Genomic DNA, 12,629 nt, shown 5'->3' with positions numbered 1-12,629 from the left:
CGTATTGTTTGTCAAAAGCATGCCCTGAAGCATGCTCACTTAGGCTCAAGGCTCAACTTGAAAGTTATGTGTATATGTGTGTTACACACATTCTTAGTCATTCCAATCAAGAAAAAGAAGGAAAGAGGAATGGTCGAAGGAAGAAGAAAAGCCACTGGAGAAAAGTCGCAAGTTGTTGGAAGGTTACTTTGACTAGTGCTTAGTGAGTTTAAACTTGCAATTTCTTCATTTCTCTTCTGATTTAAATCTATAATCTTTTTCTTTCACCTCTAAAACCCTTGGGATGGCTTTGCATGTGTTGTAGGAGCAAGAGGTGTCGAAGAAATTGAAGCTTAAAAAAGGATAGTCTATTCGACCAGCCTATTATAGATTTCAAAGCTAAATTTCGGTAAGTCTCGTCCCATGATTTTGTCAATTTGAGGTTATAGTCCGAGTCTACAAAACCTCTAGCATGCCAAGGAGGTCTTACATGTGTCTATCCAAGTAAAATCGAGCCAAAAATCAAGGTTTAAAGATAAGGGTGTTGCAGCTAGGGGCTAAACTATAATTATGAAAAGCTGTGGGTTTGGCTGCAATAAACTGAATTTCATGGGTTGGAAATAAATTACACTTTAACCGAGGGGTCTTGGTGAAATTGCAGGCTAAAGTTGGGAATTTTTGAAAGATTTGGGTATTCATGCAATTCTAGAAACTAGTGGGTCGAAGGGTAAATTGTTAAATATTGGGAAACTTGTGATATTTTGAAATGGTTTGAGGTGTTTGAGTAAAATTATGAAATATCATGTTTCTTAACGTCGAGACTACACAGTTTGGGACCTTTGGATATTTTGATAAAGGCCTAGATTTGCATAAGTGAAAGATAACGCAGTTAAGACTCAGTTCAGAGTATTGATATGTATGTTGTATCTTATTTCACATGACCACCACAATAGCAAAGAAACAGGAGCTGACAAGAGGCTAAAGAGACAAGTAAGAACTACCCAGGTTGATTGTTGGTTGGGTTGGTATATTGCCTGTGCATTTGAATGGTGTTTTGACATGCATTTGTGATATTTGCATAAAGCTTGTGTTTGAAATTGGTCCATGGACATTAAGGATGACAATCTAGATGTTGGCGTTTTATGCTTACCTTAGTTACAAGAACTCTAAAATTATGCTTTTGTAAAAGTTTTGTGTCAGACAGAGGTGACTAGTCACGATTTAGGGTAACTAGCCACAGTTCGACATAGTTCGGAATGCTTGTCTGACGAAATGGTTGGAAGTCCGACAGCCAGTTCTGGGTAAGGCACTTGCTAGATCAGCCAGGTCTCAGGGTTTGAATGAAGTGTTTTCATGTTACACATCCTTTGCACCCGTGACATGCCTTGCTAAGCTAAATGTACTCATGTTTGTTTCTCTTCTATTTGCCCTCTTTTTAAAAAGCTGGTGCAAGAACCTTAAAAGGCAAGGAGGTGGTCATTGATGAACCAAGTAGGTTAGATTGTAGGCGTTGTCAAGTTTCGACAAACAGAGCAACAGCATTTATTTACTCTACGAATGCTAGGTTATGTAACTATTTTTGGGTATGTAAGACTCTAATTGGAGGCTAGTTACTGATGTAAATTATGTATGCAAGGCCTGAGACCCAATGTAATATTTTGTTTATGTTCTTACCTAATGATGTGAATGATTTTGTTAGTCAGTAGGTCCAAACATTTTGATGTGCATGCTTAGGATGAAATCTCAAAATCATTTACGTGTATAGAATATAAAAAGCTCACCTTCACTTAAAAAGACACATGCGAAGGGAGTAATCACCAGGGAGGATTTTTTACATTTTCATTGAATTATTCTTTAGCCTGATGAGTGGGAGAACCATATTCTTAACTCGTAATCTAATTGCCCATATTCCGTAGTTCCTAATTAAGTGTTCTCGCAAGGTGAATGACCATTGATGTTCTGTGTGATACCCTAGGATGGGGTGTTGCACCCCCATCCTGACCCTTGTTGGGGATGCCCATACATATTACACGTGCAACAAGAAATAATAAAATAAGCTAGTATATTATTTAACTAAACAATCAATAAAGGGATATATGAGCCAAAAATTTAAAGAATGTGATTAAGCCCATCAATCATCATCAAATGCAAAATCTCCCAAACACATAAAACGGCACACATCTCGGCTGAGTTGGAACCTCGTCTGTTCATCATCTTAATCTTCATTTACTTCATCATTTAATAAATCTGCCTCCAACTCCAGTTGGTGAAGTGAGAGTTCCATGACCTCAAGCACCCTTGCTTCATCATGCAAGTCTAAAACTGTCCCACAATATCCCACATAGTAGTTTCCCCTTTGTATATGGGAGGTACTTCTTGATAGAATACAGAGGTCGGAATAAATGAGCAGGGGATGCATTATAACCACAAGCCTGTCTAGTGCATGTTCCTAGAGGGGAAATGGGCGTTCCTCACATATTGGCAATGCGCCTAATCGTAAAAATAATTAATAATAATAAAAAAAAAACAATTGGATACTCTAGACAGTTTCTGATGATTCCAATGCATCTTGGATGCCTGTCTGGAAATGTCCAATACTTGTACGCTGCCCTTGGTGAAGTGCCTGTGTTTCTTAGTTGGTCTTAAATTTCTCAAGTTGGAGGCATGCATTCTAAGATAAATGTGTGTATGTATTTCTTGACAAGGAGTAAATAACATGTACTTGATGGAATCCAACCGATGGGAAGGATCTCCAATGGATGAAATGGATTGAATTGTATTTCAGAATTGGAATTACAGAAAATAAAAGTAAGTACAGCAGCAACTGGGCGTTCGAGAGGCCCAGAACTCTCCTACAATTACTCCAAATTCTTCACCCCCTCTACCTCTCTTCCTACCCCTTTTATATGCTGTTATTCCCCTCTCTCTCCTGCATAACCGTATTTGGTTATGCAGGCGTGTCTGCTGGTTTGTTACACAAACCAGCCAAATATCTATCCTATCCCTCGCGCACATGCTGGTCGAAGCTTCCTCTAGCTGTACTTCCAACTCCCCTCAGCTGCTTGTGACGCCTAGAGTAAGTATGCAAAACCGGGGGCCTAACATCACTCCCTCCCCCAACTTTCACCTTGTCTTCAAGGTGAAAACCAGGAAACTGCTATTGAATGAGGTTGAAAGGCTCCCAAGTGGCGTCCAATGGTGGTAACCCCTTCCATTGCAGCAGAACGTCAAAACCTCCCACATTATTTCCTTTGCCTGGCCTGACTCCCAACACTGCCTCCGGTTCAACCAACATCTCTAGCTCCGCACTTAACTGATTGGGAATATCCACTGCGGCTTGCAATGCCCCCTTGGCTTCTCACAGCTGGGATACATGGAATACTGGGTGAATGCTGCAAGATGAAGGTAACTTTAACCTGTAAGCCACAGGTCCAACCTCCCTCTCCACCTCAAACGGACCATAAAATCTAGGAGCCAATTTCTCATTAGTACAACCAGCCAATGACTTTCGACGATAGGGAATTAGTTTTAGGTAAACTAAGTCCCCTACTTCAAACTTCACTGCTCTTCTCTTCATATCAGCCCCCTTCTTCATGATAGCTTGAGCTCTTTGTAGCTGTGCCTTCAGTTCCTCTAGAATGTGGTCTCTCTCGACAAGCTGTTGTTCCACTACTGAAATCGGTGTGGAGCCCCTTTCAACTTTAAGTATTGCTGGCGGTTCACGCCCATAGACGGCCTGGAAAGGTGTAGTTCTAGAGGCTGTGTGGTATGAAGTATTGTACCACAATTCCGCCCACAGTAGCCACACAAACCAAGATTTAGGCTTGGAAGAAGCAAAGCAACGCAGGTATGTCTCCAATGTCCTATTCAGCACCTCCGTTTGACCATCCGCTTATGGATGGTAAGCTGTGCTGCGTAGGAGCCTGGTGCCTTGGAGACGAAACAGTTCCTCCCAGAATTTGCTCATGAAGATCTTATCCCGATCAGATACAATGGACCGTGGTAGACCATGAAGCCTTACAATCTCCTTGATGAAGACTCCTGCCACTTCTCCAGCAGAATAAGGGTGTTTCAGCCCCACAAAATGGCCATACTTGCTGAGTCTATCAACCACCACTAAAATCGAATCTATTTTTCCTGACCTGGGTAAGCCTTCGATAAAGTCCATTGCAAGGTCTTCCCAAATTTGATTTGGGATCGGAAGGGGTTGCAAAAGCCCTCCTGGCTTGAGTGCCAGAACTTTGTTTTGCTGGCAAATCGCACAGTGGCTTACATACCTGTGAATGTCCCTCTTCATTCCCAGCCAATATACACTTGCCGCAATCCTCTTGTAAGTCTTCAAGAATCCCGAGTGCCCCCCAACATTCCCATCGTGACCCTCATGTAAGAGCAATGGGATGAGAGAAGAACCCTTCGGTAGATATAGCCTCCCTTTGTAGAAGAGAAAACCATCCACCAACTGAAAATGGGGTCTGGAAGTAGGATCCCGCTGGAGATCCTTGACCACCTTTTGCAGCCCTTCATTGTCAGCTATCTCCTTAGCTAGCTGATCTAGTTGGAGAATCTGAGGAACGGTTAAAGCGAGGAGGGCTGCAGAGTGGCTGATGCGGGACAACCCATCAGCTGCTTTATTCTCTAACCCAGGTCTATATTGGATTTCAAACTGAAACCCCATTAACTTAACCATCCACTTCTGATATTCTGGACTCACCAATCTTTGTTCCATCAAGAACTTGAGACTTTTTTGATCTGTCCTGACCACAAATTTCTGTCCCAAAAGGTAGTGTCTCCACTTTTGCACCGCAAATACCATAGCCATAAGTTCCCTCTCATACACTGATTTCCTCCTTCCTAGCTGATTAAACGCCTGACTGAAGTATGCAATAGGTCGATGGTCCTGCATTAATACTGCCCCCATGCCATGTCCAGAAGCATCCGTCTCCACCTCAAATGGCTTGTCAAAATTCGGCAAAGCTAACACCGGCAGTGACACCATGGCAGCTTTGAGCTGTTGGAAGGCTTGCTCAGCAGCCTCATCCCAAAAGAAATTACCCTTCCTAAGTCTGTCCGTGAGTGGCCATGCTATCTTGCCATAATCTTTAACAAAACGCCTGTAGTATCCGGTGAGACCAAGAAAACCTCGCAACTCCTTCAATGTGGCAGGGGAGGGCCACTCCAGCATGGCTTTTACCTTGCTATAATCAGCCGAGACTCCTTCTTGCGATATAATATGACCCAGGTACTCAATTTCCAGTTGTCCGAATGAACACTTCTTATTCGCGAACAAATGGTTAGCTGCCAATACCTCCAGAACCGAGCACAAGTGTTGTGCATGCTGTTCAAAATCTTTGCTAAAAACCAAGATGTCATCAAAGAAAACTAGCACGAAACGCCTCATCTGTTCTCTGAAGATATCATTCATCAGTGACTGAAACGTGGCTGGCGCGTTAGTCAATCCAAAAGGCATTACGAGGAATTCGTAATGGCCTTCATGTGTCCGAAATGCTGTCTTTGGAATATCCTCAGCCTTGACGCGAATTTGGTGATACCCGGACTTAAGGTCGAGTTTGGAGAAGACTTTGGCCCCATGAAGCTCATCCAGCAACTCTTCAATCACTGGAATTGGAAATTTGTCGGCCACTGTCACCTTATTCAATGCCCGATAATTCACACAGAACCGCCACCCTCCATCCTTCTTCTTGACCAGCAGAACCGGACTAGAAAAAGGGCTGGAACTGGGTTGTATGATCCCTGCTGCTAGCATCTCTCCTACCATCTTCTCAATCTCGTTTTTCTGTAGATAAGGGTAACGATAGGGCTGCACACTAACCGGAATGGTGCCTAGTAGCAGGTTGATGGCATGATCCTTCTTTCAGGAAGGAGGCAGCCCTTCAGGTGCTGAGAATACCTCCTCAAACTCAGCTAACACCTTTTTAAGGAACGGTGGGACCTCGACCGTACTGTCACTGTAATCAGCTGCCATTGTTCCCAACTCAAGCAACATTCCTTCTCCATTCTCCTTGAAAGCCTTCATCATCGCTTTCAGGGATACCAAGCTTTTGCTCAAGCTAGGATCTCCCTGCAAGGTCACGGCCAATCCCCCCACCTGGAACTTCATAGTCAAGGCTTTCCAATCCACTCTCATCTTTCCCACCGCAGCCAACCACTTCATCCCAAGAATTACATCTGAGCTACCCAGCTCTAGAGGTAGAAAATCTTCCACTATTTGCAAGTTTTGTAGATGCAACTTTACCCCCTTGCAAATACCGGTCCCTTGTACTGCCATCCCGGTTCCCATGATAACACCATAACCAGTCGTTTCTGTTCGCGACAACCCCAATTGTTGAACCAACTCTGTCGCTATGAAGTTGTGCGTCGCCCCCCCGTCAATCAGAACTACCACTGGTTGCCCTTCTATAACACCTTGTAGCTTCATGGTCTGCGGTGTTGTTAATCCAACCACCGAATTCATGGAGAGTTCAATGATTTCGCTGCCTTGGCGTACATCCTCTCCTTCCTCTTCTTCCCTCACTTCTGTGGTTCCCCGTTCGGATCCTTCCCTCTCTTTCTCTTCATCATAAATCATCATAACGTGCAGTTCCTTGTTCTTGCATCTGTGACCAATCGAGTACTTCTCATCACAACGGAAACACAATCCCTTCTCCCTCTTGGCTTTCCACTCAGCCTCGCTGAGTCGTTTAAAGGAAGCACTACTACCACTCTCGGCCACTGGTAGCTTACTGCTCGCCTGATTCGAGACTCTCGAATAAGGAGTCGGGCTTCTGGATTGAGTGGGAGAGATTCTAACGGAGTTGGAAGTAGAGTAGGTGGGAAATTTACTTCCCGCTGGTCCGAACCCCCTACTGCAGGTTAGGATGGCTGCATTTTTATCCTCAATACATTGCGCCATTAGCATGACCCGATCCAACCCCCTGGGTTGAAGTACCCTGATCTCAGCCTTAATTTCAGGCTTAAGACCGTTGATGAAATGTCCTTCCAAAAACGCCTCAGAGACGTCCGACACAGGTACCGCCAACGTCTCAAACATCAGCCTATACTCCTTAACCGTACCTTCTTGTCGCAGAGCTAGGAACCTCTCTTCCAGCGACCCTTCTTGAGTTGGGCGGAATCGGTTAAGAATTCCTTGCTTGAGCCCTTCCCAGCTGCGGATCCCCCTGCGCCTAGACTCCCACTGGAACCAAGCGAGGGCCCCTGTCTCGAAGCACAATGCGGCTGACTCGATCTTCTCGTCCTCCGACAGCTGGTTGACCGTGAAGTATCTTTCCGCCCTGAAAATCCAGTCGTTTGGATTGTCTCCTTCGAAGGTAGGCATTTCCAGCCGCCTACCTCTCCCCTCCGGTCGCCATGCAGCGTTCATGCTTCCTTCCATTCTGTGACTCATACCCCCCCCCCTGGTGTCATTTCGGAATCTGGGGTCAAATTCGGTGGCCAGTAGTTCCCATGAGCCTTAGCCTTCCGCTCCCGTTCCTGTTCATCCCACCTTGTGCGCATGATAGCGAACTGCTCCAGCATCTCGGCTACGTTCCGATTTATGGTTTGAATCTTTCCCCTCATCGTGTCAACCTTCCCCTCCAGGTCCCCCACTCTCTCGGTTAAGTTTACCATGATGATCGAAGATGCTCTGATACCAAAATGATGGAATCCAACCGATGGGAAGGATCTCCAATGGATGAAATGGATTGAATTGTATTTCAGAATTGGAATTACAGAAAATAAAAGTAAGTACAGCAGCAACTGGGCGTTCGAGAGGCCCAGAACTCTGCTACAATTACTCCAAATTCTTCACCCCCTCTACCTCTCTTCCTACCCCTTTTATATGCTGTTATTCCCCTCTCTCTCCTGCATAACCGTATTTGGTTATGCAGGCGTGTCTGCTGGTTTGTTACACAAACCAGCCAAATATCTATCCTATCCCTCGCGCACATGCTGGTCGAAGCTTCCTCCAGCTGTACTTCCAACTCCCCTCAGCTGCTTGTGACGCCTAAAGTAAGTATGCAAAACCGGGGGCCTAACAGTACTGAAGAGGCATCAATGGGATGCAACCCATGTACAAAACTACCTTTAGAAAAAGTGGCCAGCAGAACAGGAATACTTCCCATTATTCCTCTGCGTTCTCCTTATTAAATTATTAGTCCAAGAAAGATTACTTTCATCACCTGTAGATGATCTTATTGGTAACTTTTTAATTGTACCTTGGGTTGTCTTCCCCAATTGTTAGTCTGCAGATAATTGATTTGTGTACAAAGACCACTTTGTACCTAACATTTCTTCTTGAATTAATGGCACACTGCTATTTCTCCATATCTTCCATGCAGCATACATAAGTAGCTTGTGGAGCTTAAATTTTGCAAGCAGAGACGTTTATTTTGTTGCTGGATTTTATTTCTTTTCATACTAACAATACAGTATGATGGCTGCAGAAGGAGAAGCCACAGAGGCATAGGCCAGCTCTAGATAACCGACTGAAAGATGAAAGAGGCAGTCGCAGGGAACGTGACAATCGAGATACATATGATAGGTCTGAAAAGCAGCAGTCACTGGACTTCCAGACCAATGATGATGTCCCTGTTGGAACCAATCCAGATGAACTAATGTTTGACTCTTTTGGTGGACAAGGAATCCATGTTGCTCCTCCTTTTCCTTCAGATATACACCCTCCTCCTGTACTTATGCCAGTTCTTGGGGCTGGGTAAGTGCAGGTTCTTCAATCTTTGTTATAAGGCTATTCTATACCTGATTTTTTTTTTACTGATTTGGAACTTGTATATGGTCATGAACTAGTCCATTGGGGCCATTTGTACCTGCTCCACCTGAGGTTGCAATGCAGATGATGCGAGATCAAGGTGGACCTTCTCCTTTTGAAGGCAGTGGTAGAAATGGACGACCTGGGGCAGCCCCTATTATTGCCTTACCTCCAACATTCCGCCAAAATCCTCGCCGTTTACGAAGGCAAGCTCTAGCACAAATTGTTTCAATTAATGCTCTTTTGGCTTCTATTTCTCATTTGCCTTTTAGTTTTAAGTAATTGGTTGAGCAAAGATAAAATAACCCAAACATGTCTTCGATTCATCTAGTTGGATTAAGGCTCATGATGTCTTTATCTCTTGAATCTTTTCAAAGTTAATGGGGGTGATTACTAAAGAACCAAGTTATCATATTACTAAGGACCAAGTTATCATATGCTCCCAGGAACATCCGGTTTCCAATTTCTCTAGGTACATCTGATGCAAAGGGTGAAATTGACTTTATTGCATACCTCGGGAGTGGAATGTCAGAATAAATCATTGAATTTTTATGGGGCACATCTGATGCAAATATTGCAAGTCTTGCTTGTTTGGGGGATTTCACTTGATGGGGCATGTGCAGCAGTGTATTTTTAATTTATCACTGTTTCATATTTTCTTTACAATTTTAGGCAAGCTATGATGTGATGACCAAGTTACGGTTTTCTACATGTGATATTCCTTTCTGTTCCAGTTGGGTGTCTCCAGTCAAGAAGGAAAAAAGGGAACAAGCCTTACTCTCCTTACCTTTAGTTCTCTCCACAGGCTGTATTGGAAGAAAATAAATATATTTTTCTTATTTTGCCTCTTAAACATTAACACAGCAATGTGCTTCTCCATTTTGCTACAAAACTATATATTTCGCCCAAGTACATGCTGTACATGCTGTCATGCAATCAACCATGGTATGATTTACTAATTTGTTTCTTTTAATGGTGGTGCAGAAAACTACATCCTAGTTCTTGTTTTTGGACAAATTTAAGACTTTAGGAGAAGTTCGATGACTGAATCTTATTTCTTCAAACTACCCACTGGTCCCACTCTAAGACATCGGTTGGCGGGCATCATGAATTTGTCCTCCTTTCTTCTTTTCATTTAGGAAAAATTGCAATAACCACCCTTGAGGTTTAGCTTAATTGCAAGAACCACCCCTCATGTTTTGAAAATAGTAATAACCTCCCCTGTTGTTAAACAAACAGTTAAAATGTCCATTTACCCTTTATTCTCTCTTATTTCCCCTCTCCTTTCTCATCTGATTTTGAAAAAAGAAAAAGACTAGTGGTTGCCAACTATTGCTCACCAGAAACCATTGAGCACAGATTTATTTGGTGAATTTGGGTGTCGAATCCTTCATTCAACAAACCCAACAAGCAATGCTCGGCAAAGACATCAACCACCACCACCATGGCCATGTCGTGAGTCTAGGCGCCCTTATCGTGGCCTATAAGGTTTCCAAAAATCAGACTAGAAACCTCCATTGGTGGAAAATCTAGAAGCCCCCATTGCAATCGATGGGGTTTTAGTGCACACGCCCGTTTGGGGGGGAGCAAAAGAGAAAGAGAAGAGTAGAGGGAGGGAAAGATACTTATTGTTGTAGTGAAAGATCGCCATTAATGTTGATTCCTACCATTCTCGTTATCACCATAGTTGGACTACCTCTCTCTCTCTCTCTAGTTGGACCATCGTCATTGATCACCCATCCTAGTGGTTTGGAACACCATTGTGATGGGGTTTCTTTCCCGTGGTGGTGATGTTCCAAACCATTGTGATGGTCTGTAACTCCATTGCTGCTTGCATGACAATGATGGGGCTTTGTTAAAAGAAACAGAGGTACAATGAAAGAAGGTTGGCAGTGACCAACAGTAGCATCCGTAAGAAGAGAGAGGAGAGGGGGGAGATGAAGAGATTCTTATATATAAGGGTATTTTGGTTATTTTCTAATGTTTAACTAGGTTAATTAATGACACAGGTAGTTTTTGTGACATGGCATCAAACCTCAGGAGTACTCTATTTTTTTCAAATGTCAGAGATAGTTCTTACAATTATTCTAAACATCAGGGTTACTATGTGTCCTTTTCATTTATGTACTTGTCTTTCCAACCATGTTTAACTTCAAGTGAAAATCATTTAAGCACTGCTAATGGCCTTAGTGTTAGGGTTGGAATATCGCATATCATGATGTTCCATTCTGCATGTCCTCTCTAGTCCTTTCGCAAAGATAGCACTAACTTGCACGTACCATGGTATGCAATATTGCAGTTATCAAGACCTTGATGCCCCGGAGGACGAAGTTACGGTGATAGATTACAGGAGTTTGTAGGCTTAAACATGTCTACAACCACTACTATAATGTTGCAGTTGCAGGCCCTGTCTGTAATTGTGCCCCAGGTGCTTGCTTTTCTGAAATGATCCGTTGTTTCTGATTTTGAGATAATGCAGGAGGGCGTTGAATGTATGTTAGTTATAGTTACCCGCAATTATTTGTTTGCCACCAAATAGTGGAGGTATGAGGGTATGAGAAAAGAAATTGATGAAATTGGACGAGGTGGGTTTTGTTAATTGCCTTTAACAAACAATTATTACTACATTTTAGTGCCTGTAAAATTGAGAATATGGTGGATTTGTTAGATTATGCTGATATAACTGCTGTGTATGTATGTATGTATTTGCTAAATATCTCTAAATGATAAGAGTCCCCATTGGTAATGGTAGTAGATCCATTTGTCTTTTTAACTTCTCAGCCTCTTAAACTGCTGTGTATCTGTTAACCCATTCTTCTCCTTTAGTTCTTGTATAAAGTTAATTAGTAGATCCTTGAGCTATGTTTAGAATTAGGATTCTTGGGGGGCCGAAAGCAGGTTGCCTTTGTCTGCTTGTCTTTGGGATGAACATGGAAGTCAAGTGGGGGCATTCCAGAGTTAAAGCCTCTTCTGCCGATGATTGTTTTGTTTGGTTATAGAAATCAAAGCTTTAGAATAGAAAGGCAAGACACAACACTAAATAGAAAGGGGATGGGATAGAATGGAAAAGTTGTCTTTTTTTCTTGCTCAAATAAGATTTGGGATTTGGGATTTAGGATTTAGAAAGGGATGGGATAGAGGGGCGACCAAAGGTTCCAATGATACCTTCTTGCTCATTTTTGAATTTTCATTTTTTTTTATATACATCTTGGTTTAGGGTATAAGGAGAGAGAATGAGTAATACTTACCAATATTTTTTATTATTTTTATTATCTTATCTTTATTATTAGTCACTCAATTCATAAACAGGTCGTTTAATTACAAATAACTCTGCAATATAAAACAATGAGAAGTACAACAATGAGATCTATTTCACTTCACAAATAACCCTCCTGCCCTAGTCTCGTCTTTTTAGCCTATTTGTTGTCATTAATTTGCGGACAATGAGAACTATGCTTTAAAAGCAGGAAAGTACCAAACAAGCTCTTTGTCCCAACAATGAAGGCTATAAACCAACACAATTACAAGGTTTACATGAAGCAAAGAAATATAAAGAAGCTGGAGGAGAAGGGTACTATGCACGTCTCTTTCCCTCATCCATGATACAGTTTCAAACATCTTATTATTAAACCCACAAGTGTTTCCTTCTTGACTAGTGTGATTCTTGGCTATATGATAAGTTACATGTACAAATATGTAAGAACAAAGGTTGCATGAAAGCCCAAGAGATGGTATCTCCCAGTCTGTACCTATGTTATGTACTTCAACAAGGTGGTGACACTTTCTCTATGGCTTAGCTTAGAGTTAAGCTCCAACTAGCTAAGAAGTCATTCATACATTCAACTTGAGCCACATGAATCAACATTTTAGGATAGATAAAGAAACT

General features: G+C 42.5%; 1 protein-coding gene across 3 annotated transcripts in view; it reads left to right on the top strand.

The window, feature by feature from the left end:
* LOC127806273 (serrate RNA effector molecule-like) overlaps positions 1–11,499 on the top strand; it is a 76,433-nt gene extending 64,934 nt beyond the window's left edge. Inside the window, exons 10-12 of one of the 3 annotated variants that reach the window (XM_052343491.1) lie at positions 8,421–8,689; positions 8,782–8,949; positions 11,043–11,499. In XM_052343491.1, coding sequence (XP_052199451.1) covers positions 8,421–8,689; positions 8,782–8,949; positions 11,043–11,103 — 498 coding nt within the window. In that variant the 3' untranslated portion in view covers positions 11,104–11,499. The remainder of the gene's footprint in view (positions 1–8,420; positions 8,690–8,781; positions 8,950–11,042) is intronic. The other 2 variants (XM_052343483.1, XM_052343475.1) reach the window with 2 other exon arrangements.
* Positions 11,500–12,629: the final 1,130 nt, after the last annotated feature.

Source organism: Diospyros lotus, chromosome 1, assembly GCF_014633365.1.
Source record: "Diospyros lotus cultivar Yz01 chromosome 1, ASM1463336v1, whole genome shotgun sequence".
Taxonomy (NCBI): domain Eukaryota; kingdom Viridiplantae; phylum Streptophyta; class Magnoliopsida; order Ericales; family Ebenaceae; genus Diospyros; species Diospyros lotus.
Note: the sequence above shows the minus strand (reverse complement) of the source record. Positions and strands in the feature narration are given on the sequence as shown.